The sequence below is a fragment of the Psammomys obesus genome, unplaced genomic scaffold, assembly GCF_907164565.1.
Source record: "Psammomys obesus unplaced genomic scaffold, mPsaObe1.curated_primary_1811, whole genome shotgun sequence".
Lineage (NCBI taxonomy): Eukaryota > Metazoa > Chordata > Mammalia > Rodentia > Muridae > Psammomys > Psammomys obesus.
Window position 1 is genome coordinate 1,865,609 of NW_026592510.1, and position 22,759 is coordinate 1,888,367.

Below are 22,759 nucleotides of genomic sequence, written 5' to 3' on the forward strand. Positions count from 1 at the left end.
AAGAAGAAGAAGAAGAAGAAGAAGAAGAAGAAGAAGAAGAAGAAGAAAGAAGAAGAAAGAAAGATGAATAAAAAGAGTTTAGATGGAGAGACCTCAGATGGCCCAGTTAACAAGGCACCATACCTTAAGTTTGGAGGTCCAGGGTTCAAACCCAAGATCCCTCTTCTTTGCAGTGGCACATGCCTGAAATCTCAGCACTCACAAGGGCAGAGGCAGGCGGACCTCTGTGATTTCAAAGCCAGCCTAGTCTACAAAGCAAGTCCAGGACAGCCAAGGCTACAGAGAGAAATCCTGTCTTAAAAAATAAAAGTAAAAATAAAAAGATTTTTAGAAGGAGTAATTTATGGAGAAATATGACCTTTGTAGATTATTCTAGCCCCCTCAAGAAAATTACTGACATGTCAGTATTCAACATTCACTGAAACAGTCAATCCTGTAGTTTTCACACTTCCGTTTCCTTTCACACTTTCATTAATCTTATCTTTGAGGACAGGTGGTTCGCAACAGCTTTATTGATCTGATTTATGACATTCATACATGTCATAAATGATATTCATACCTATAATTACCTCATTTAAAGAATACAGTTGAAATGTCACAAAGATCTGTTGTAGACCACAGAGGCATTTCCACATTCAACCTTGTGTGTGCAATAAGAGGGTCATCTATGTATCAGCTACACTGGGAACAGGTGTACACTTCCTGTCTCCTCTGTAGTTACTTGGCTCATAGGGGGAGGACCCGGCTTGGTTAACCTGTGCTCTTCAGAGTCAGAGGCAGAGTAGGCCAGGCACTTCAGAACCCTGTTGTGGCTGTGTCTCAGGCTCCCTTTGTTGGAGGAGTTGCTGCATCCTTAAAACAGTGCTTACTGCCATGGCATGTCTAGCTGCAAAGTACTAAGAGGTGACTAATGGAACTAATGGGCAGTAGCTGATAGACCTTACAGATCCATTCCTTGATCACGACTCTGACATGTATGTACAGGGAGTGTCTGGTACAGGACAAGCAGGATTGTGTGTAGAGTAAATTAGGGTGGCGAATTAGATGGACAACTAGAGTTACTTCCCCGTAGTCTATCTCTAAATCACTCTTCTATTTTTAGTTTTTATTTTGTTTTGAGATAGGACCTCTCAGGGTGACCACAAAATTACAACCTTCAGCCTCAGCCTACCGGGTGCTGGGATTATAGTCATGTTCCACCTCTTCTGATCCATTTAAAGCAACTGGAATATTCTCATATGCTCATAAAGTCAAGCAATACCCTACCTAAACCATTGGTTGCTTTCTACTGCCTTTTGGATAGAGGTTAGAACAAACAAATGAAAATCCTTAAACATTCCTAATGACCCGTCACACACATGCTTGCTTTCCTTTTGTGCCTTTCTTATCCTGAGCCAGCTGTAACTGACCTTGTTCTCCATTTCTCAGGGACAAATCTATAATTACCCAGCTAGTACCTTTCCTTCAGACCTCACCATCACTGTGTAAATTTAGGAATCATTTATTCATTGGAGTTGTAGATTCCCCCACAGATCATCATGTCACCCACCTTTGTGACACTGAGTACCAGGGTAATGCAATCAGTAATATTTACTGGTCCATTTACTCTACCACAGACTGTACAGTCCATGATGGCAGTGACTGTCAGGAACTCCACAAGGAGAGCAACAAAACAAGAAAATTTGAACACAGGGAACTTCCCAGAGACTCATACTCCAACCAAGGACTATTCGTGGAGATAACCTAGAACCCCTGCACAGATGTAGCCCATGGCAGTTCAGTGTCCAAGTGGGTTACATAGTAATGGGAAGAGGGACTGCCTCTGACATAATCTGATTGGCCTGCTCGTTGATCACCTCCCCCTGAGGGGGGAGCAGCCTTACCAAGCCACAGTAGAAGAAAATGCAGCCACTTTTGATGAGAACTGATAGACTAAGATCAGAAAGGAGAGGAGAACCTCCCCTATCAGTGGACTTGGGGAGTGGCATGCATGCAGAAAGGGGAGGGAGGGTGGGATCGGGAGGGGAGGAGGGAGGGGCTTATAGGGGGATACAAAATGAATAAAGTGTAATTAATAAAAAATTAAAAAAAAAAAAAAGCTGGGTGGCGACACACACCATTAATCCCAGCATTTGGGAGGCAGAGACGGACTAATCTCTGAGTTTGAGGCCAGCCTGGTTTACATAGCAGTTTCCAGGATAGCCAGACTGCACACAGAAACCCAGTCCTCAAAGATAAACAGAGAGAGGGGGGAAAGAAAGAAAAACAACAAATGACTTTTACTTGCTTCAGTAGTTTAATAACTTTTAAAGAAAAGGGGAGCATGGAGAGCTGCTGTGATAGCTCCAGTATGTTTCTGGATGTACCAGAGCATTAACAAAGTAAGTCTGAAGGTTTCCTATGCTTTTTACAGTTATTTTGATTTTTATGTCTCTTGCAGACAAGCTCTTACTGTACGTTCCAGGCTGGCCTTGAACTCTGACCCTTGAGTATAATCAGGGATCAGTTATGCCCAGCCAATGTCTCTGCTCTCTAATCATTGCTCTACTTAAAAGTACTAACTTGAGAACTGACTTTTCCTCCCTTGTGGTGATTGAGGAAGGTTAGAGGGTTCTGTGGAGATAAGAACACAGCCTAAGTGGCTAGTGTCCAGAGCTAAAGAAAAGAGCAGATGAATAGGTGGTTCTGGCGCTTACTAGGCAACACAGATGTTATTTGTATTACTGATGAACCTGGCTGTTTAAACTGTGTCTAACCATGTGTCCACAGCTAATTATGCCCTCCTCCATCTTTTCACATACCCATGCTGTCTCTTAGTGTAAGGGAAATGCTTAGTTGCTGATAGCACTAAAAACACTTAACCAAGGCATCAGTCTGCCAACACTGTTTGGACGTTAGCCAAGACACACAGGTAGGGACTTAAAAGTCCCTTTTTATTTTCCATTTAATGGACTGGAGGGTTCTCTTTTTTTATCTTGATAAGAAAGCAATGCTTTTCTAGTCAGTATCTTTTCTCAGGTTAATGAAAAGATTTTGAACCTTAACTGTAATGGAAATTAAATTAAATTTTGCTTACATTCTTTTTAATGGTATTTTTGTGGAAAAAAAAAACTGAAATGGTCTAAAATACTTAAGTCTGATAAGAGCAAAAGGTGGCCTCTACATTCATTTTGTCTGTTTTAATGATGTTATTACAAGTGATGTCGAATAAATACTTACAGGCTGTGAAAATCCTGAAATCTAGTCTTCTGTGTAGCTCACATCTGGGTCACTTACACATGAGAGACTCCACCAAAAAGAGGCACTCATTTTACATGGGCGTTTTCTTACTCAGTTGTCTGCTTTATATGAGAAGTATAAAATGGTATAAAGTTTATACAAGTCAGTTGAATTGCACTCATTCTAGCAAAAATCTGTGACTGGATTGATCTGAGCAATCTGTTTATCAGAACCTGAGCCCACCTGGCAGTTGGCTAGCACAACTTGGCCGTGTTGTCTCCTGGAGCCTCTGAGCTGGGCTTGTGAGACTTGAACAGTGTTGTCAGTAGGCACTGGGCGGGCTCTGCCATTTCACTCATAAAAACTTCTTTACCAGTGAAAAGGATGTAGATCAGAATCAGCCAATATAAGGGCTTTGCTTCTAACAGACCTTTTTTTGGTATGCAAATGGGGGTGTGGCATGTATACGTGTTTCCATGTATGTATGTATGTCCATGTGTGTGGCGGCACCCAGTTGGCATCGGGTCATGTTCCTCAGTCATTCTTCACCTGATTTATTGAGCCAGTATCTCTTAGTAAACCTGGAACTCACCAATTCCAGCTAGCCAGCTTGTTCCAAGGATGCCTTGTCTCTGCCTCCCAAGTGCTGGAATTACAGGCAGTTGCCAGTCTGCCCAGCTTTTGTGTGGCTTTGTGAGATCCCAAATCCAGGCCTCACTTGTTGAACAAGCACTTTATACACTGAGCCATCTCTCCAGCTCTTACTATATATTTTAAAAGAACAATGGTGTCCCCTGCCCCTATGAGTGAGTGTGTGTGTGTGTGTGAGAGAGAGAGAGCTTTTGAAAACTGCAAAGCAGTGTCAGTATTTCACTGCTAACACACTGATTTCTGTGTCTCTGAATGGTTGATATCTGAGATCTCCTAGGAGTTGTTCATTAAAGGCTATAATTAGAATTTTGGATAATGAAGGGAATCACGTATTTCAGACAAGGGGTAAATTTGTTGATTTTTAGTTTTAAGCAGGAGGAGGACTCTGGGAAGGTAGGTCCGTGAAGGCATGTCACTATGATTACTTCCCCTGATCTACCATTTCCTAAAGTGTGTGCCATGAAACATGAGTCTCTAGGGATTTTTTAAAAAAAAAAAATCTATCTTATGTTTTAAAATCTTCCTATGCATCAAAAACATTTGAAAAAGCTTGCTTAAATTAGTTAGGCATAGCCAGGCGCAGTGGTGCACACCTGTAATCCCAGCACTCTCAGAGGCAGGTAGATTTCTGTGAATTTGAGGCCAGCCTGGTCTCAAAGTGAGTCCAGGACAACGAAGGCTATACAGAGAAACCCTGTCTCAAAAATCAAACAAACAAGAAAATTAGTATATAGTTTATCTAGGACATACTAGAATCTTGTACATGCTAACCTTCATTGTAAAGATCTAAGATAGAGGCAAGTTTCTCACAAATAACTTCCCCATTATAAATTAAAGTTTTAATTTATATAATGATTTCATTGTGACATTTTCACACACATCCACAATTTTTTTGTCATGGGACTCTTCCAAGTTATATTATGTATGGAGAATAATGCTCTAGGAAAAATACTGTGTCTTCAACTTTTTTCCTTCCTTGTTCAAATTATATGAAAGAAGTACACAATTTAATACACGGTTGATTATTTTTCCTTTCTCAATCCTTTTTTTTTTTTTTCAAAGAAAGTTTCACCTGCCATAGCCTTTTCAGCTACAAATGGTTTGGGTAAGGCAAGAGTTTTGTAGGCATGTCTGTGATGATGACAGGGCGTTGAAGGTGTAGTTGATAATCCTTTAGCATTTATTACTTATTTGTGGTATTATTGATCAAACAGTCTCTTGCATCCCAGACAGGAGTAGTGCCAGAGCTATACCTCTAACCCCAAAACTTACCTCTTTTCTTTGGCTACTTGAGATTATCTAGTGCTTTTGTTTTTTTAAGGCATCTAAAATGGCTCCATATTATTTTTAATTAATTTATTCCTTGATATTTCATACATGTATATAACATGAGCCATCCTACATGGGTGCTGGGCATCAAACATGGGTCTTCTAGATGCACAGTACACATTGTTAACCACTGAGCCATTTCTCTAGCCCACATGTATGTAATGAATTTTTATTGATTTACCCATTGTTAGCCTCTCTCATCCCCTTCTCACTTCCTCTTTCATCCCAATAAGTCCCTCTGTCTATATTCTTTTTGGGACCAGTAGGATTTCATATATCCCAGGCTAGCCGCATACTTGATTGGTAGCCAAGGTTGATCTTGAACTTCTGATTCTTCCTAAGGAGCCTCCAGCTCCTTAGTGTTGGGGGTACAGGCCTGTGCTACCATACTTGGTTTGTGTGGTGGAGCTCAAACTCAGAACTCTTTGCATGCTGCTCATATACCAACTGAGCTACCTCTCCAACCCTATTGATAAATAATATTTCCTGTACTATTTTAGCTTAATGTTGAAGGCTAGAGAGACTGAGTTTTAATTAACCAAGTATACTTCAGTCTAAAGAACACTGTAATAGCTAAGCCCCTTTCTTTTGCAAGCACCTTAAGTAGTTCATGTCTTTATTCTTTTTTATGTCTCTCTCTTTTTTATGCTTTATTTAATTTTACTTTATGTACATTGGTGTGAGAGTGTTAGACACTTGGAATTGGAGTTATAGACAGTTGTGAGCTGCCATGTGGGTGCTGGGAATTGAACCCGGGTCCTTTTGGAAGAGCAGGCAGTGCTCTTGACCACTGAGCCATTTCTCCAGCCCTACTTTTCTCTCTTTACTGGAAATATACTGACCCTGAATTTACTGAGAATTAAAAGGCATTGTATCTTTAACTCCTAAGAGATTAAAATGACAGCAGCCATACTAAGTGAAGTGTTGATATTACAGCTTGTCCCTGGCCAGTCACAGACGGAATATATAAAATGATTCAGTAGGTAGAGGTCTGAGGGCTTAGCTGACTTGTTTCGGATTACCTCTGTGTGATCTGTAGTCTAGGCTCCTGTAACCCAGCCTGTATCTCACTGCTATGATTTGCCCCTTCTGAGCTGATTTGAAAGCTTCCTGGCTATAACTATAGCTTTGTCTAATTGGGCCCTTTGGGGAAGAATTGGCACCCCAGACTGAGGAACTTATCTAACCTGGGCTTCTTTTGAAACGCTGAGGCTCTCAAAGCCTTTAATTAGAAACTCTTCTTTTGAAAGGCAACTTGTTTGTGTAATCCGTTGAGATTCTAGAATGGCATGGGACCTTTCTGTCAGGGTTCTCTTTGCTGGCTGTGAACTCCGGCCTCTCCTCATCTGTCTTTCTGGGTGTGAGGGCTTATGGTCACTTTTAGTGTGACTATGCTGTTTTAGCATGGTTAACATGCTCTTCCTCCTGTGCACAGTAATGCAGGCCCTATAACCCCAGGCACTCCAGAGGCTGTGGCAGAAGCATCACAGGTCCGAGAGCAGCACACTGAGATGCAGGGTGAAACAACCAGAAAAACTCATTCTGGTTTATATAGAGTAGAAATGTGGCTCATGGGATGACTAGTGAGAAAAAGACCGTCATCTTCCTAGCTACTTACTTTAGCGCAGTACTTGGGGGCCTCCAAACTTAGGGGTAGGAGGTATCAGCCAGCTAGCAGTCTCTTGGTGAGGGCTTATTCTTACATGGAAGAACTAGTATAACCCCCTATGGTAAAGGACACAGGCCTGAGTTGACTCAGCCAGAGTGCTCTGTGCCTCGATGCCTTGACAGAACGACAGTGTGACAATCACTAACCAAAGGATTTTGACCAAATGTCTTGGTCTTCGTTCTCCACATGGTGCAATTTTTGTTCCCAGTCCTTGGTTGAGGGTTGATTTATGTTTACATCTCAATTCCCAAGCAGCATAAAGAAGCCAGACTGGAGGGCGCACCAGTGTGCCATGGGGGACTCTGCTGGCTGGCCTTTCTGTCTTTTATGAAACACTATTACTACTACGCCTGATGACCTGAGTTTCATCCCTGGAACCCGCATGGTCGGCGGAGACAGTCAACTACCACAGAGTGTTCTCTGACCTCCATGAGCATGCCATGGCACACGTACACAAATGAATTTTTTAAATGTGATATTTTTAAAGGGCTGATCTTAAGGCCAGAGACTTCACAGATATCCACACTCAATAAAACAGTGGAGGTTTTGGCAAAGGTCCATGCTGCGTAATCATGCATTTTGAACTATTGAGATGACATCAGGATTATTTTAAATCTTTCGCCTCCTAGTACCCAGAATGTGAAAATGGTAAGTATTATCCTTTGTAAAGGAAAAGAAAATAAAATCCAAACCATTCCCCCTGTAGATTTTTTTTTCTTCCCCAGGGGCATCTCTAAAATTAATAATTGTAAATTTCCTATATCTGGAAGGTTGTGGGTGATTTTTGTTGCTAGCAAAAATCTATTTGCACATCACTCTTTTCATTTCCTAGGCATCTGCCACCTGCTTTTTAAGCTGTGGGATCTCAGCTCACAGGCAGTTGAAGCTAAGCAGTATATTTAGCTGTCCCTGGCTGGCCTACCGGTGGGGGCCTGCATTAGCACTGGGTGGACACAGTAACTGCTGGGAGTGTTAAGGAGGTGGCTGTGGTTTTTAGGGCTGCATATAGTCTCTGATTCAAGCCAAGAAAATTTTTAGTGCATATCTTAAAGGCTTTGGGCACTCCCATTGAGGGTTTTCCAAGCAGCCGTGTTGGTGTAGATGGCAGGAAATGGCCTACCAAGTGGCCCAGGGCCCTTTCTTTCATGGAACACCCAATCACATAGGCCCATCTGGAGTCAGGGACCATTATACCTAACTTTTGCCTGTCGAATACTTTTCAATTATTTTAAACTTCAGGTAGAAACACTGCTCTTTTTCCTAGCCCTCACATAGTGGGGTTTTTTGCACTTACATATATATTTTAGATTTATTTATGTATGCATGTTCTGCCTGTATGTCGCCTGCAAACCAGAAAGAGGGCCCGAGATTCCATTACTGTAGATGGCTGTGAGCCACCATGTGGTTGTTGGGAATTGAACTCAGGACCTCAGGGAGAGCAGCCAGTGCTCTTAACCGCTGCCATCTCTCCAGCCCCCACATAGCATATTTTAAGAATCTGAGGCGTTCCTATTCATGCTCACCAGTCTCCACTTTGGAAATTCCATCTGTGGCTTTGATGAAGATGACTTTTCAAAGGCTTGGCAAAAACAGGTGTGAGTTCAAACTCTGACCTGCACCTGGATTCTAAATGGATCCTGTCAGAGTACTGAAGTCACAGCTACAGTCAGAATTGGTTCTCTGAGATGATAACTTTGTTCAGATTTCTCACACCTCAGGAACTTCTTCCATTTTACTTTATATGTATGAGTGTATGTCTGTGTGGGGGTATATGCACAGTAGCGCCCACTGAGACCAGAAGAGAAAGGCAGATCCCCTGGATGTAAAGTTAGAGGTAATTGGGAGCCATATTTATTTATTTATTTATTTATTTATTTATTTATTTATTTATTTACTTACTTACTTACTTACTTACTTACTTACTTACTTACTTACTTACTTACTTACTTATTTACTTATTCATTCATTCATTCATTCATTTATTTATTTCTGAGACAGGGTTTCTCTGTGTATCTTTGGCTGTCCTGGACTCACTTTGTAGACCAGGCTGGCCTCAAGTTCACAGAGATTCGCCTGCCTTTGGCTGCCTTGAGTTCTGGGATTACGGGCATGGGCCATTGTGCCTGGCTAGTTGGGAGCCATCTTATGCAGTGCTAGGAACTGAATTCAGAGCCTCTGCAAAAGCGGCAGGTGCTCTTACTGTAGAGCCATGTCCAGCCCCAGGAACTTATAATTTAAATAGTAAACTTATAATTTCTTCCTGTCGGCCAGGAAACATAGTCTAACACCTCATTTTTGAAATTCTCTTCTTGATTGTATCACATACCCACAGTCCTCCTAACATCTTGACTATGAAGTGATGTCTATGTGTTTACTATGGCTGTGAGCTCTGGTTAGCTTATGTCTAGACAGCTCTATTGTGTTTGCCTTTAGATAGTAAAGCTTGTTTATGTCTGTGTCTCTCTCATTGATAACTTCCACATGTGTTCTGAACCTTTCCAACTTAAAAACATTTAAATTGGTTATGCCTCTTTAACTACTGTAATTCATTCCTGCAACTATAGGAGGGACTATTTCTGAAACAAACTCATGATGTGTCAAGCTTGCATTCACAGTATCTTTTGGTGGACCTCAACCTGGAGTTTATGGTTTTTTGTTTGTTTGCTTGTTGTTTTTTGAGACAGAGCCTCACAGTACAATGTTAGATGGCCAGGCTAGCTTCAAACTCACAGAGATCTGGCCTGCCTCTAAGAGTTTGTGCTTTCAACCCTGGAAGTGCTGTGGCCGTCTAAAACCATTCTGTAGATATCTGTCCAGAACTGTCATCCCTTTGGTAGCATCATTTAGGATCTCCCAGTGAGTCTGGGCCCTCTGACAATGTCCTTTCCAAAGTAGGATTCCCAGAATGGAAATAGCTGATGGTTCCAACCAAGAGTGTAGCCAGTTTTCTCTTCATTTGGTTCAAACATTGTGTGTCTGAAGTGAGAAAATAACCACATCTCCCCGGCTCATTTCTTCCTTGATCTGTGAGCCTCTGATTGACAAAGAACACCCCTAACTTCAGCTTGCAGTAGTTCGCCCCCACATGTGATTATGAGTGTCCTACCCTTGAGGCCAGGTGAAAGTAAAGGACCCACTGTTTTCAGAGCTGTGTTTGAGTGGACTCCAGCCTGCCTTGCACCCACTCCGAATCCTCACATGCACCCAGGTTGTATGCCCTTCTAGGTGATGTTTCTTTTTAGCACACAGCTGCTTTGTCTCTCTCCTCTCGTATATGAGGAAGGCTCTGAATAGTTTTCTATCTCCTTTCACACCATCATCTCCATATCATTGCTTTCCTCCTCTCCACTCCCCATCTCTGTGCTATGCTCCCATGTGTATGCCCATGTTAGGACAGAGGTCTCTTTCGGTGTCTTCCTCCATTCTCTATCATGTTTTTGTTGCTGTTTGTTTTTGTTTTTGTCATTTGAGACAAGGTCCTTCATTGAACCCACAGCTCACTGTTTCTGTTAGAGTGGTTGGCCGGAGAGCCCTGCCCCACCCATCTGCATTCATCCACTGACATTGGGCTTACATAAAAGTCATGCCTGGCTTTTATGTGAGTGCTGGGCATCAGAACTCAAGTCCTCTTGCTTGTGCAGTAAACCCTTTGCCAACTGAGCCACCCCTGCCCCAGCCCACTTTCCTTCTTAAGAACTTTGACAAATCTCATCATTAGGTTTCTCCTTTTGCTGGCTACCTCCTATTTCTGGTTCATGCCAACATGATTGTGAGCAGAGATGAGCCTTATATTCATTTCTGTTTTGTTACATCTCTTATTTGGCCTCTTTTTCCAGCTTGTTCACGTGCACTCCACAGTCTGCAATTTGCTTTTCACTGGCTTCCATCCAGCCACTTGGAAGCATTCCTGACTTGTCCTAGGATAGCTAGATATCTGATTGGTTTATCTGAGTGGTAGCTCTCGTCAAGGGCACACAGTCTGTGGCTGCCCTCAAAACAGCTTTTAGAACAGAAGCCACACTGCAGCTGACCTTGGCCAGTGCCTCATCTCATCACTACCACCTTCTGATCCAGGAAGAGAGAATTCTGCACCTGCTCATGCTCTCCCTCATGTCTTTTCTCTGCCTCTAAGTGTTAAGCTTTCTACTTAACTTGGTTGCTCAGTATTTTGATCATCAGAGACAAAGCAAGCGTTGAGATCATTTTGTTGATGTCTGACCTTTTTTTTTTGGTCTGTATAATTCTTAATTAGCTACCTGTAGTCTCCTCCCACCCAAGACTCTGCTTCAGTTCTCCTTACCTCTAGGAGGTGGCACTGTACCACGGGCACCTTTGGTGTCCTTGGGCCTGGTCACCCCATGGGTCTAAATATTTCTGTCTGGTATTCTCATGTCCTGTGCTTTTGAGTCTCCTGGAAGTAGAGGGTCAACTTGTTTGTGTGCTTGGTTCTGCCTAGGACTTTGGTATTTGGACTTTTGTGGTAGTATAGACCTGTAATATGGTTCCTACCATGCATGCTTTCTCTCTTTCTCTCTCTCTCTCTCTCTCTCTCTCTCTCTCTCTCTCTCTCTCTCTACCTATCTGTCTGTCTGTCTAATTTATGGCTTTTCAAGACACGGTTTCTCTGTGTAGCCCTGGATGTCGTAGAACTCACTCTGTAGACCAGGCTGGCCTTGAGCTCAGAGATCTGCCTGCCTGTGCTTCATGAGTGCTGGGACTAAAGGTGTGTGCCATCACTGCCTGCCTCAATTTACCCTTTTTGTTTGTTTGTTTGTTTGTTTGTTTTTGAAGTTAGGGTTTCTCTGTGTATCTTGGCTGTCCTGGACTTGCTTTATAGACCATGCTGGGCTCAAACTCGCAGAGATCCACCTGCCTTTGCCTCCCTGACTGCTGGAATTACAGGCATGTGCCATTGCGCCTGGCTTTTAATTTGTTTGAGTGTACAGTGTGTGTGTGTGTGTGTGTGTGTGTGTGTGTGTGTGTGTGTGTAGGCCAGAGGTTGATGTTGGGATGTCACTTGCTGTCTACTTTATTTTTTGAGGCAGAGTGTCTCATTAAACCCCTACCTTATTACCAGACTAACAAGCAGCAAGCCCCGCAGAGTCTCCTGGCCTGTCTGCCATCTTAAAATGACTGGTGCCTGGCTTTTATGTGGGTGCTGGACTACACTCAGGCCTGCATGCCTGTGGCATTCATTTTATTGACTGAGCCACTGGTCTATCCTCAGAAACTTTGTAGAGCAACATTATTTTAGGGAAGAGCTGTGTCTTACCCTCCATTATTTAGTGATGTTGACTGGTAATTAGCCATGCATCAGTGAGCCTATAAACACTAGTCACATGGGAAAATCGACTTTGTACAAAATAATCACCCTCCTGTATGGCATGGGACAATGTGAAGATCGGTGTCCTTCATGGAAGGTGTCTCCTGGGCATATCTTCGAGCAAGCCTCTGTCCCCCAGCCTTCCATGCAGGTGCTCTCAGAGAACTGAAGTCAGCTCCACTCACACATCTGGAGGAAGCCTGGGAGATAGCTTCAGGAAAGGCCTTCTAGACTGCAGTACGGTCCAAAAGCAGGTGCTTTCTTTACACTCCTACTGATGGCTGTAGTTAAGTAAAAATAAAAATGATGAGAATTCACAACCTTAGAAGGGCAGCTAGAAGGTGTTAGAAGTGATAGCAGTGTGGAGGGGTGACAGAAAGTAAGACCGTGTTGTGCTGTGTTCCTGACCTGACAAGGGCTTCATGCTGCCTGCTTATGAGGGGACAGAAGGTTCCTGCGTGCATGGGTGCATGCGTGGGTGTGTGTATGTGTGTGCATGTGTGCCAGCTCATAACTGTCTGTGCCTCCAAGGTCTGACACTCTAATATAGATATACATGCAGGCAAAACACCAGTGCATATAAAACAAAGGTTAATTAGAAAAGGAAAAAGGAAATACTGTGCTGTGCCAGGCACGCACACACATGCCTGTAACTGCAGAGCTTCCACATGTGCTGCATGCAGGTGACCTACTTTTCTGTATCAAAGGACATTGTCCAAAAAAGTGAAATTGCAGGGTACAGGGTGGAAAAGATACTGCCCTTTCTAGACCATGGAGGCTGCCTCCAGAATATATAAAGAATCCTTCAAGTCACCAGCAAAAAGGCAATCCACTTAAAACCAACAGATCTGAATGGGCCTTTCTCCATGGAGGACACACACATAGCCACACTGGGGAAGTGCTGCATGCCTGGCCCTCACAGCCCCAAGAACACTGAGACGGCTGGACCATGAGTTCAAAGCCATACATTGGCAGTCTATCTTTAAAAGAGACAAGGACAATGAGCAGATGAAAAAAAGAAACCAAGTATCCTTGGTTGTTAGCTAAATATCCATCATAGCCATGGTGAGGCCATGTCTTTCCCACATGGTTATAACCCACAAATGGAAAGTAAGTATTGGCACATCTGTACACATCTGTGCAGTTGGGCACCCTGCTACTTTGTGGGTTGGAATGCAAAATGATTTATAGCTGCTGTGGAAAAGAACTTGGCAGTTCCTTGGAAATTAGAACATTGAACATCTAGAGAGATGGCTCAGAAGCTCAGGGCACTTGCTCCACAGGCATGACGACCAGGGTTCCAATCCCAGCACCTGTGTAACACGCTTCCCCACAAATGCTGGTGATTCCAACTCCAAGGAAGGCTGAGACAGAAGGATTGCTGAGACTTGCTATTTTCCAGCTTTACCGAGAGGCCTCCACATACGTATTTGCACACGCATGTGCACATACATAGGCATTATGAATAACACATGTAAAACTTTTTAAAGTTAAAATCAAATGCTGTCTGCCCACCTAAGTTCATCCCTAAGCCTCTATCCTAAACACCTGGAAACTGGCTGCTCTCAAATGTCCGTGCAGGCACATCCCAGGCAGTGCCCATCAGGGCAGACTAGAGGTGGGGACAACCCAGTGTCACCAACAGAAGAGTGATCAAGATGTGGAAGCAGTGGAATACCTCTTAGCCATAAAGAGAGAAGTGTTCCTACATGCTATGGTTGGGATGAGGTGCTACTGGGAATGGAGCCCGGAGCCCCGTGCATGCAGCATGGGTGAACCCCAGACAGCATAAAGCCAGATGGAACAGGTCTCGGAGGACGGAACTCATTTCTGTGGGATATCCAGAAGAAATCAGCATGTAGAGAAGGTACCTAGAATGGTCCGGGGGTGGAGAGGTAAGTCATTAGTGGGCACAGGATTTCCAGCTGAGTATCAGAAGCATTTGTAACCTTCGATAGTATCTGCACACAGTGTCAGCGTATTGAGAAGCACTGGATTGCTCTCTTTAAAATTGCTAATTTGGCCAGACATGGTGGCTCACACCTTTAATCCCAGAATTCTGAGGCTGTGGATTTTTTTCAACCTAGTTGACATGGCAAGTTCTCAGCCAGCCACATACATAGTTAAGACCCTGCCTCAAACAAACCAAAACTGTCTTAGTTACTGTCCTATTGCTGTGAGAAGACACCATGACCAAGACAACTCTTATAAAAGAGAGCATTTAGCTGGGGGCTTGCTGACAGTTTAGAGGGCCAGTCTGTGACCATCGTGGCAGGAAGTACACAGTCATGGCCCTGGAGCTGGAGCTGAGAGATTTCCATCATGGTCTGCAGACAGCAGATAAAGAGAGACACTGGGCCTGTCTGGGCTTTTAATACCTTAAAGCCCATTGAGTGACACACCTGCTCTAACAACAACATACCTCCTCACAAGGACACGTTTCCCAATCCTTCCAAAACAGTTCCAGAAGTAAAGTGTTTGGTCTGTAAGCATTGGATCCCAGCACAGATGTAATCCTATGATCCTCGCCCTGCGGGGGAGTGCACTTCACTAGAATTCACAGAGAAGAGAGTCCCATCCAACCACAGACTGGCTCAGGTTAGGGCCTGAGACAGGAATCGGTTGTTTTGCTGAGGCAGCTGGACTCAGCCCTGTGGGCAGTACAGAGCCTTTTGCCAAGGAGAAAACCTTTGTGATGGGCTACTGAGATGGCACACATATGCAGGCTAACTAAAGCAGGAAAGACAGAGGGCATGGTGGCAGCACTGGGGACGCTGATGCTGAGCACATCCAAGCACAGGGTGTGAGGCCTCAAGGAGCCATAGGAACTGCAGCTGTGCGCAGGTGGTGACCTCACTGACTCTAGGGGGTGTATAAAGTAGAAACTTGTTTGTTTCTTTGTTTTTCCCAGTGTGCAGGTGAGGGGGACAGGTTTCTGATGTGGCCTGGCTTTGAGCCCAGGCAGACTTGACTTCAGAGGTATGGTAGCTAATGATACAGAGATGAATATATAAGGGATTTTTTCCAGATCCTCTGCCGTGGGGGGAGGCAGTAGAAACGTTTCCCCTTGAGTGATCAAGCGTGCAGACCTTCTCACGAGGGCTCTCCAAGTGGAAATGCCTGGCCAGAAGGTAGATATATAGACAGGAGCTCACAGCAAGAGGTTAGACCATAGCTGAGGTGAACAGCAGGCACATCCAGCCCCCATGCTTCCGACCACCTGCTTCCCACCGTCCACCCCCTGGTGAGTCCCTTGCCCTATGCCCTCCCAGAGGCTTCTGGGGTCAGTTAGTTGACCCATCTTGCAAGAGCACAGTCCAGCCGAGGATCACTCTTCCGCTGGGGCTCTGGCACAGCTATGGGAGGGACTTGGTTGGACTGTGCTAATTCCTGATGTTCAAGACAAAGAAATTCATAATTCAGTCTTTCTTCTATGCTGTGGGAGAGAGGGGCAGACAAGCAGGCGCTTTCTTCTTCTTGAAAGGCATTCATGTCGTGTAGCTCGGCTTCGTTTGGTTAAATGCTCCCTAAAGGACTTGTGATAAGCCATCTCTGTTACAGCTTCCAGTGATGGCAAGAGGAACATGGGGAAGCCTGTCCAATGAGGAAGAAGCCTCCTTCTACAGTGAAGCCTTAGCCTGTTCCCCTGCAGGCCCTGGAGTCCAGGATAGCATTGGGACAGTTTCAAAAGCCTTGTCATCACAACAGAAGCCCCAAACCTCCCTTCAGCCTAACGTCTCCCCAACAGGCTTGGTTCTAGCAAAATGTCACGCACATGTGTGCCTTTCCAAGCTGGTGGCCTTTGTCTGAAGCATTCCTCTCCCTGGAATGTTGTTTGTCTTGCCCTAAGATTCTGTCCATCCGTGAGAGTCAGCTCATGTGACCTCTCTGTCCTGCCTGACAAGCTCAGAGATAGCCTCATGGACTCCTTTTGTGAGATATCCGGTAGAGAGCACAGAGAGGTTAAGAGCTGGCGGGATACCACGCAGCTTCAGTCTAGCAGACTTGAGGCTACAAAAGCCCCGCTGACCCCTGTTTCCTGTCTCTCCTCTCCGGCTCCAGGTGGAAGTGAAACCATATGTGCTGGATGATCAGATGTGTGACGAGTGCCAGGGCACGCGCTGCGGTGGGAAGTTTGCCCCATTCTTCTGTGCCAACGTCACCTGTCTGCAGTACTACTGTGAATACTGCTGGGCCAGCATCCACTCCCGAGCCGGCCGAGAGTTCCACAAACCGCTGGTGAAGGAGGGAGGCGACCGCCCCCGGCACGTCCCATTCCGCTGGAGCTGAGCCCTGGGCGACCCCGCTACAAGTACTGGAGTAGATCACAAGGAGGAAGAGAGGGCACTGCCTCAGGGCTCATGGTGTTCTGGAAATCTGTGCATTCGTTCTCGATTTTTAAAGAAGAAATGGGTCTTTTTATTATTATTATTATTATCATTTACAGTCATATTACTGAACTCAGCGTCCAGTATAATGCAGAATCGCAGAGTGTGTAACGGTACCCATTTGCACTTTGACTCACACCGTGTCTGCTTGGTCCCTTGATTTCTTACACCTGACCTGTCACCTCCACAGTGCGTAGACTGCCATTCTCATCAGCGGCCGTCAGGTTGACGGCTGCGACTCTGTGTTTGATGTTGTGTTGTTGTCGCTCTGATTGGTCTTGAACTGGAGCACGCGCTTATTTTCAGAGACTTAGAGAGTCGCCCCTAGGACAAGACTTACCAAAGGCCATGTGTGTAAGTAGAGGCCGATATAGCAAACACTTTACAATCAGCAATCAGTAGTGGGGCCACGTAGCGTAAGGATAGCCCTTAACGAAAATAAGCCTGTAGTCGCTTTGTACTTTGACGTGTACGGATACCTCACGAGCCGGATCTTTAGTTTCTCCTTCATGTTTGACTTTTGTTTTGCTGAGGATTTGGGTTAGATTTTTAGTGTTATGTAAATTTATGCTGCAATAGCTTTTGCTGCTATTAAAATGGTATTGTTGATACCATAATACTCTATTCAGGCTAAGGTATCAATTAAAAACAAAAACAAGAACCCAACAACACACTTCCATGGTTTAGGGATAGAGCCAGCTGCCGGAGGGAGCTCGTAAGAGAGCAGAGAGAGCCAGCGGAGGCCGCCAATCCTGACTGCATGTTTACTTAATGCGGTTGCTGCATGCAATAAGTTTTATATCAATGTCTAGTATAAAACCTTCCCACAATGCACAAATTAAGAATCTATATAAGCTATAAAATACTCATGTTTTAAAAGATTTCTTTTTCATTCAAAGAATTGGCAACGTGTGGGAGGAAGGCATGCCTCAGTGGGTGGAACGCTTATGGGCTGGAAGAGCCCATAACGGGACAACCGTTACTACAACCCGTAGAAAACCTAGGTGTAGGACACTCTTCCAGCAAACCTGTGGGTGATAGAGGAAGTACTTGCGGTGCTCTGTTATATACTGTGCAATTTATTTTCTATAGTCAAGTGATTATGTCTAACTGTGATCAAACGTAACTGTCTCAAGCCTCTGTGTCGGACATTGATGAACCTGAGCATTCATACCTGGCATATTACTAAGTAGCCATGAGCTCTGAGTTAGGACCTCCTAGCGCTCGTACCACTACACGTAGCTCAGACCCTGCCAGGAAGCCAAAGAGCTCATCTTAGCTTAAAGACACTAAGAGCAGACACACTATCTAGAAATACGTCGTCAGATTGACGGAGGTACATCTTTAAGAAAGCCACGTCAGGGTGATGCTAAAGAAATCTGTCCCAAGCGAGATGGCCTGGGCCTTCTGTGTGAGACAGTAGCTACTAGTCCCTGGATTTCCCTGTGAAGCTTGAATAGAAGGAAGCCTGCTCGCGCTCCTTTAGCATCACTCCTGGACCACAGAGAGTAACAGAAACACGCACGGTGATTGCAAGACTCTGTAAAGCTTTTTAAACCTTCTTCCTTTGTTTTGAATTCTGGGGACAGTCTGCCTGGATGTGGCTCTGCAGAGTAGATTTAAGTCACTGTGTTTTTGTGCTGTGATGTCCTTGTACTGTCTCGAAGTTAGTGTTGCTTGTTTTTGTTGTAGTTTGTTCTTTGTTTTTGTTTTTGTTTTTTTTTCTCTCCAGTGTTTAGTTGTGAATACTGGCTCTCCAGCTACAGTTTGTTTTCAAAAAAGAAGAAACAAAATAGTTTTTTACTGAATTAAAAGATGCCTATTAGAACCCTCCCCCTTTGGGGTTTTCTCTGGGCCTTTTGGAAATAATTGCTTTTCTGCAGCCCAGATGTGGTTTGGTTTTATTTGGTTTGGTTTTATTTTTTTCTATGTTTGTGTTTTTTTTTTTTTTCATCTGTATGGGAAATTTTGTTACGCACTACTACTTTTTATATTCTAGAACGTTTTCAAAAGTTGGCTGATGATTTTTGTTCGTTTGTTTTTAAGGAAAAAGGCATGCTTTCTGACTGACATGATCTTTTGCAATACCTCAATTTTGAAATATAGGAAAGAAAATGATATTTTCTAAGTAAGTTTATTCAGAAAATATATATTAATTTAATTCTGCAAGAAAATGATTTAACAGATGGGTAACTTTATTTTTTTCATGCTTATTTGTGTTTTTTGAAAATGAAGTTAGAGCTTTATAACTATAATATTAAAGATCATATCTAACCTACAGAAATCTACCTAATTATGTGAAAGATGCAAATGTTTGGAAGAAGCACCCCTCTTTCATGTACTAAAGTAACCCTGAGCCCTAGAGAAGCTGGAGGACGCGCAGCGTAAAGCTAACTGCGAAGGCCGTGGGGGCCGCAGAGGCCAGGCTGAGAGGTTCCACCTGGTGCTGAGGCTGTGGCTAGGCGATGGAGACTACTTTCCCTTAATTTGTATATTTATAATCAAGTGTTGATTGTGCGACTGACCAGGATTGTGAAAGAGTTCTTCTGTTTGTATTTTTTTAAAGAGAACTTTTTTAGTTTATTAAATTATAACATGTTCCCTTTTGTTTTGTAAATAAACGTGCCCCCCCCAAGTTCTTAATGTTATATTAAAAGAGAGGGTCCTTCAAAAAACTTATTTTTTAAAACACAGAGGTGTTCTGCCCTGCAACTTGACTGGGAAGCCCCGGGTAGCACAGGGCCTGCTGTGGCCTCTCCGAGGGACACTTGAACTAGCGGGCTCCGAAGCTGTAACTAACCTCGCCTCTTTGTCGTTACGTGCAATACTGTTTGTACTGTTTGTATAAAAATAGAAAAAAGAAAAGAAAAAAGGCCTAAACCTTTATTGCAGATTTATTTTCATTGCAGACTTTCGACATTGTGACTCACAGAGCTCATTTTCTACTGTCAAATATGTACCTTTTCCTCATGCTGGTATTTTTTCAATAGTAACGTAGCCTTTGTACTGAGACAAATTTTCATTGTTATTTTTAGAAAGATTTTTTGCTAAGAAAAAATTAAACATATTTACATATTTTTCATTTTATTTCGTATTTTCTTTAAGGAGTGCTTTCTCAATCATTACTAGAGTTGTTTCTGGGAGGGACTTTCATATCTGGTCAACGTCATAATATTATTTTGTATTTTTACTTGGAATAAATTAATTTTATGATGCTAATTCTTTAAAAGTTTATTTTTTTCATTTTCAGTTATTTTTGAAGCTAAAACCTTTGTAATATTGTTACTAAAGTGTCTAGTTTTTTGAACTGCAAAGCTTTATGTATCAACTTGCTGATGTGGTTTACAGTAGTGGCAAGGATGGAAACGGCTGGTTCTGTGAACGGGACTGTAACGGACAACTGGGCAATAAAGTGACAGAGTGAGCAGAACGCGCGAGACCCTGACAAGCCTTTTCCTTTATGACAGTGTTTAGTGTGAGACTAGGGGTGTCACAGTACAGGTCTCTGAGGATGTCACAGTGGCTTTATACAACACCAGATGCAGCCAAATCTGTGGCCCAATAACGAAGTCACCCTCCTGAAACAGCGTTGGGTGTGAAGCCTAGCTCGGCCAGCAGTGTCCAGTGCTTTCCCTAAAACTATGTCGAGCGTGTGTGTGTGTGTGTGTGTGTGTGTGTGTGTGTGCGTGCGCGTGCATGCGTGCGTGTGTGTGTGTGTGTGTGTGTGTGTGTGTGTGTGTGTGAATCCACCACCAGCCGCTGTCCATGTGTGAGCTGGTGCCTTTCCTCCCAAACTTGGACTCACATGCACAGTGGTGATGTGTGTGAGAAGACACCTGTGTGTTGCATGACTTGAGTGCCTCACCTGACACGGGCCCTGGCGGCCCTGGGGGAGCACACAGAATGCCACCACTGTGTATGTGTCAGATGCATCTTTCTCCCAGTCTGCTCTCTGTCCTGGCGCCCCTTGTTTGCCTTTTCTTGGGGTGATATCGGGCCACTCTGCATGATCTGCCTTCCTGCTGCTGCTTCTCCGGTCTCCCCCCACGCCCCCTCCACCCTGACTCCCACCCTGGCCTGCACTGTGAAAGCAGCTGTCGAAAGGCGTCTGCAGTCCCCGGACCTCTATGCAGAGCTGGTGTTGTGTAAACAGAACATCCAGGGACTCTAGGTAGACGGTGCGTTGCCGCTGGTTGTCGTGGCCTCTTCTCCGCCCGTCCCAGCGAGCGGGGAGGAGGTTAATCCATGACTGGGACGAGCGTGTGTCCAGAGTCGGCTCTTGGGTTCGCTCTCTGTATTCAGTTTTGTAAATAATATATAGATTAGATGAAGTTGTGATGTAAAATTTTAACTCAAATCGGGTCCTATTGGTTGGAATTTTACATTAACCACAAATACATGATTAGGAACAGAAGAAATTGGGAACTTATTGTTTAGTGGTATAGATTATGCGTAGATCTCTGCCTCTATCTTGTGTTTTGTTGCTTGCTAGTGAGGCATGGGCTAGTGCAGTGTCCTGCATTTGTGCAATTAGCAAATAACTGCTAGTTTTCCTTTCATCTATTACATTAGCAACAAAGTGGCATTTAACTGGGTAAAGCTCCTACCCACATATTTGAGTATTGTGACATCTCAGCTTGCAAGGTTTGAATGAAAGATTAGTCACAGATTAGTGAAAAAAAAAAAAAGTGTCTTTTTGTTAAAACTGGCTCATTTGTATGGACCACTCCTCTCTCACTAGTTTGTATGCTCTGTCTGCTAACAGTTCCTTTTTTCTTTTATGATAACCAAACTTGTCAAACTCAGCGGCCATAGTGTTCCATCCCACCAGAGTATTTTATAATTGACGCTGTCGACTTTATACCCCAAAATGGGTCAAGAGTCCAGGAACGTTGACTTTGTATGATTACAGGAGTTCATTGGGACCCTGAGAGCTGGGGTGCTACCACAGGGGACGTTCTGCTTCTGGACACAGTACTGTTGGGGTAGAAAGCATTATGTATTTGTATTTTTGCTGTGGAAACGATGGACGGGACTTTTAGAGTGTTCACAGCTCAGATCTCTGTATTCGTTTTTCAACTAAAAACTAATTTTAACCGTACTGTATCTTTTCCTACTGTTCTCTTGGATTGTTTTGCTGGTAACCCTTCCTCGGCTTCCGCCCTGGGGCTTGGACTAATACTGCTTGTATGGATTCGCTACTGTGACTGACCGTGGAGCTCATGCAGCTATCGCTTAACTGCTTACACTTCGTAGTTTGGACTTTTTTTCTGTAATAACAACTTATTAAATCTAGTTGTATGAAGCACCGACACGTGTCATCTTTTGCTGAGGGATATCTCCGTGTGTTCGCTTCCCATCAGGGGGAATTCTGATCTGCTCCATTAGTTTAAAACAAACCAAACCAGGGGAGGAGGACCTCCCCTATCAGTGGACTTGGGGAGGGGCGTGGGAGGAGATGAGGGAGGGAGGGTGGGGTCGGAAGGGAATGAGGGAGGGGGCTACAGCTGGGATACAAAATCAATAAACTAATATATAAAAAATAAAAATTTAATTAAAAGCAAGCAAACCCAAAACCCCAGGTCTTCAAACAGTTTTCATCAAAGTTTACTCTTTCTCAGACACAACACTTTCAAATGCACAAGTAAATTTGAAACAGGAAAATATTTGTGGGGTCAGGTGGTACAGGTGGGGCCTTGGGCCTTGTGTGGTGTGTGTGTGTGTGTGTGTGTGTGTATGCTGTTGATGACTCCCTGGGCCTCAGGCAAGCTAAACCAGGACTCTGTCCTGAGCTAGCCCCCTCACCCTCTCCACCAATGCCTTGGATTTTAATTGCCAATACCTTGCCACACGAGGCCAAATTACTTAACCAGGACTGTTGTGAAAACGTAAGTATTGTCTGTCGTCTTATTTTTCACAAGGACACCAAGTCTCCTAATGAATTTTTTCAGAAAAATAGGGCTTTGGAAAATCCGCGTGGATTCTGGCAGCGCCGCACCCTTTCGCTGCTGTCCACGAGTCCTTAAAGGAAAAGGATGAGGAAGCCTGGCCAGGACGGCTCAGTCGGGGTGGGACTGGGCGCAGCTGGTTCCGGGACAAAGGCTTGGGGTCACGCACGACGCGTGTACGAGCCCAGCCGGGGTGACACCCCCTTCCCCGTGCCCTTCCCCTGCGCGGCCC

General features: G+C 44.1%; 1 protein-coding gene across 7 annotated transcripts in view; it reads left to right on the forward strand.

Moving 5' to 3' along the window:
- Positions 1 to 21,883, forward strand: part of Cpeb3 (cytoplasmic polyadenylation element binding protein 3) — a 190,747-nt gene extending 168,864 nt beyond the window's left edge. For all 7 annotated transcript variants that reach the window (XM_055614100.1, XM_055614097.1, XM_055614098.1 and 4 more), the window contains one exon: positions 16,254 to 21,883. In XM_055614100.1, the coding sequence (XP_055470075.1) occupies positions 16,254 to 16,481 (228 nt within the window). In that variant the 3' untranslated portion in view covers positions 16,482 to 21,883. The remainder of the gene's footprint in view (positions 1 to 16,253) is intronic.
- Positions 21,884 to 22,759: the final 876 nt, after the last annotated feature.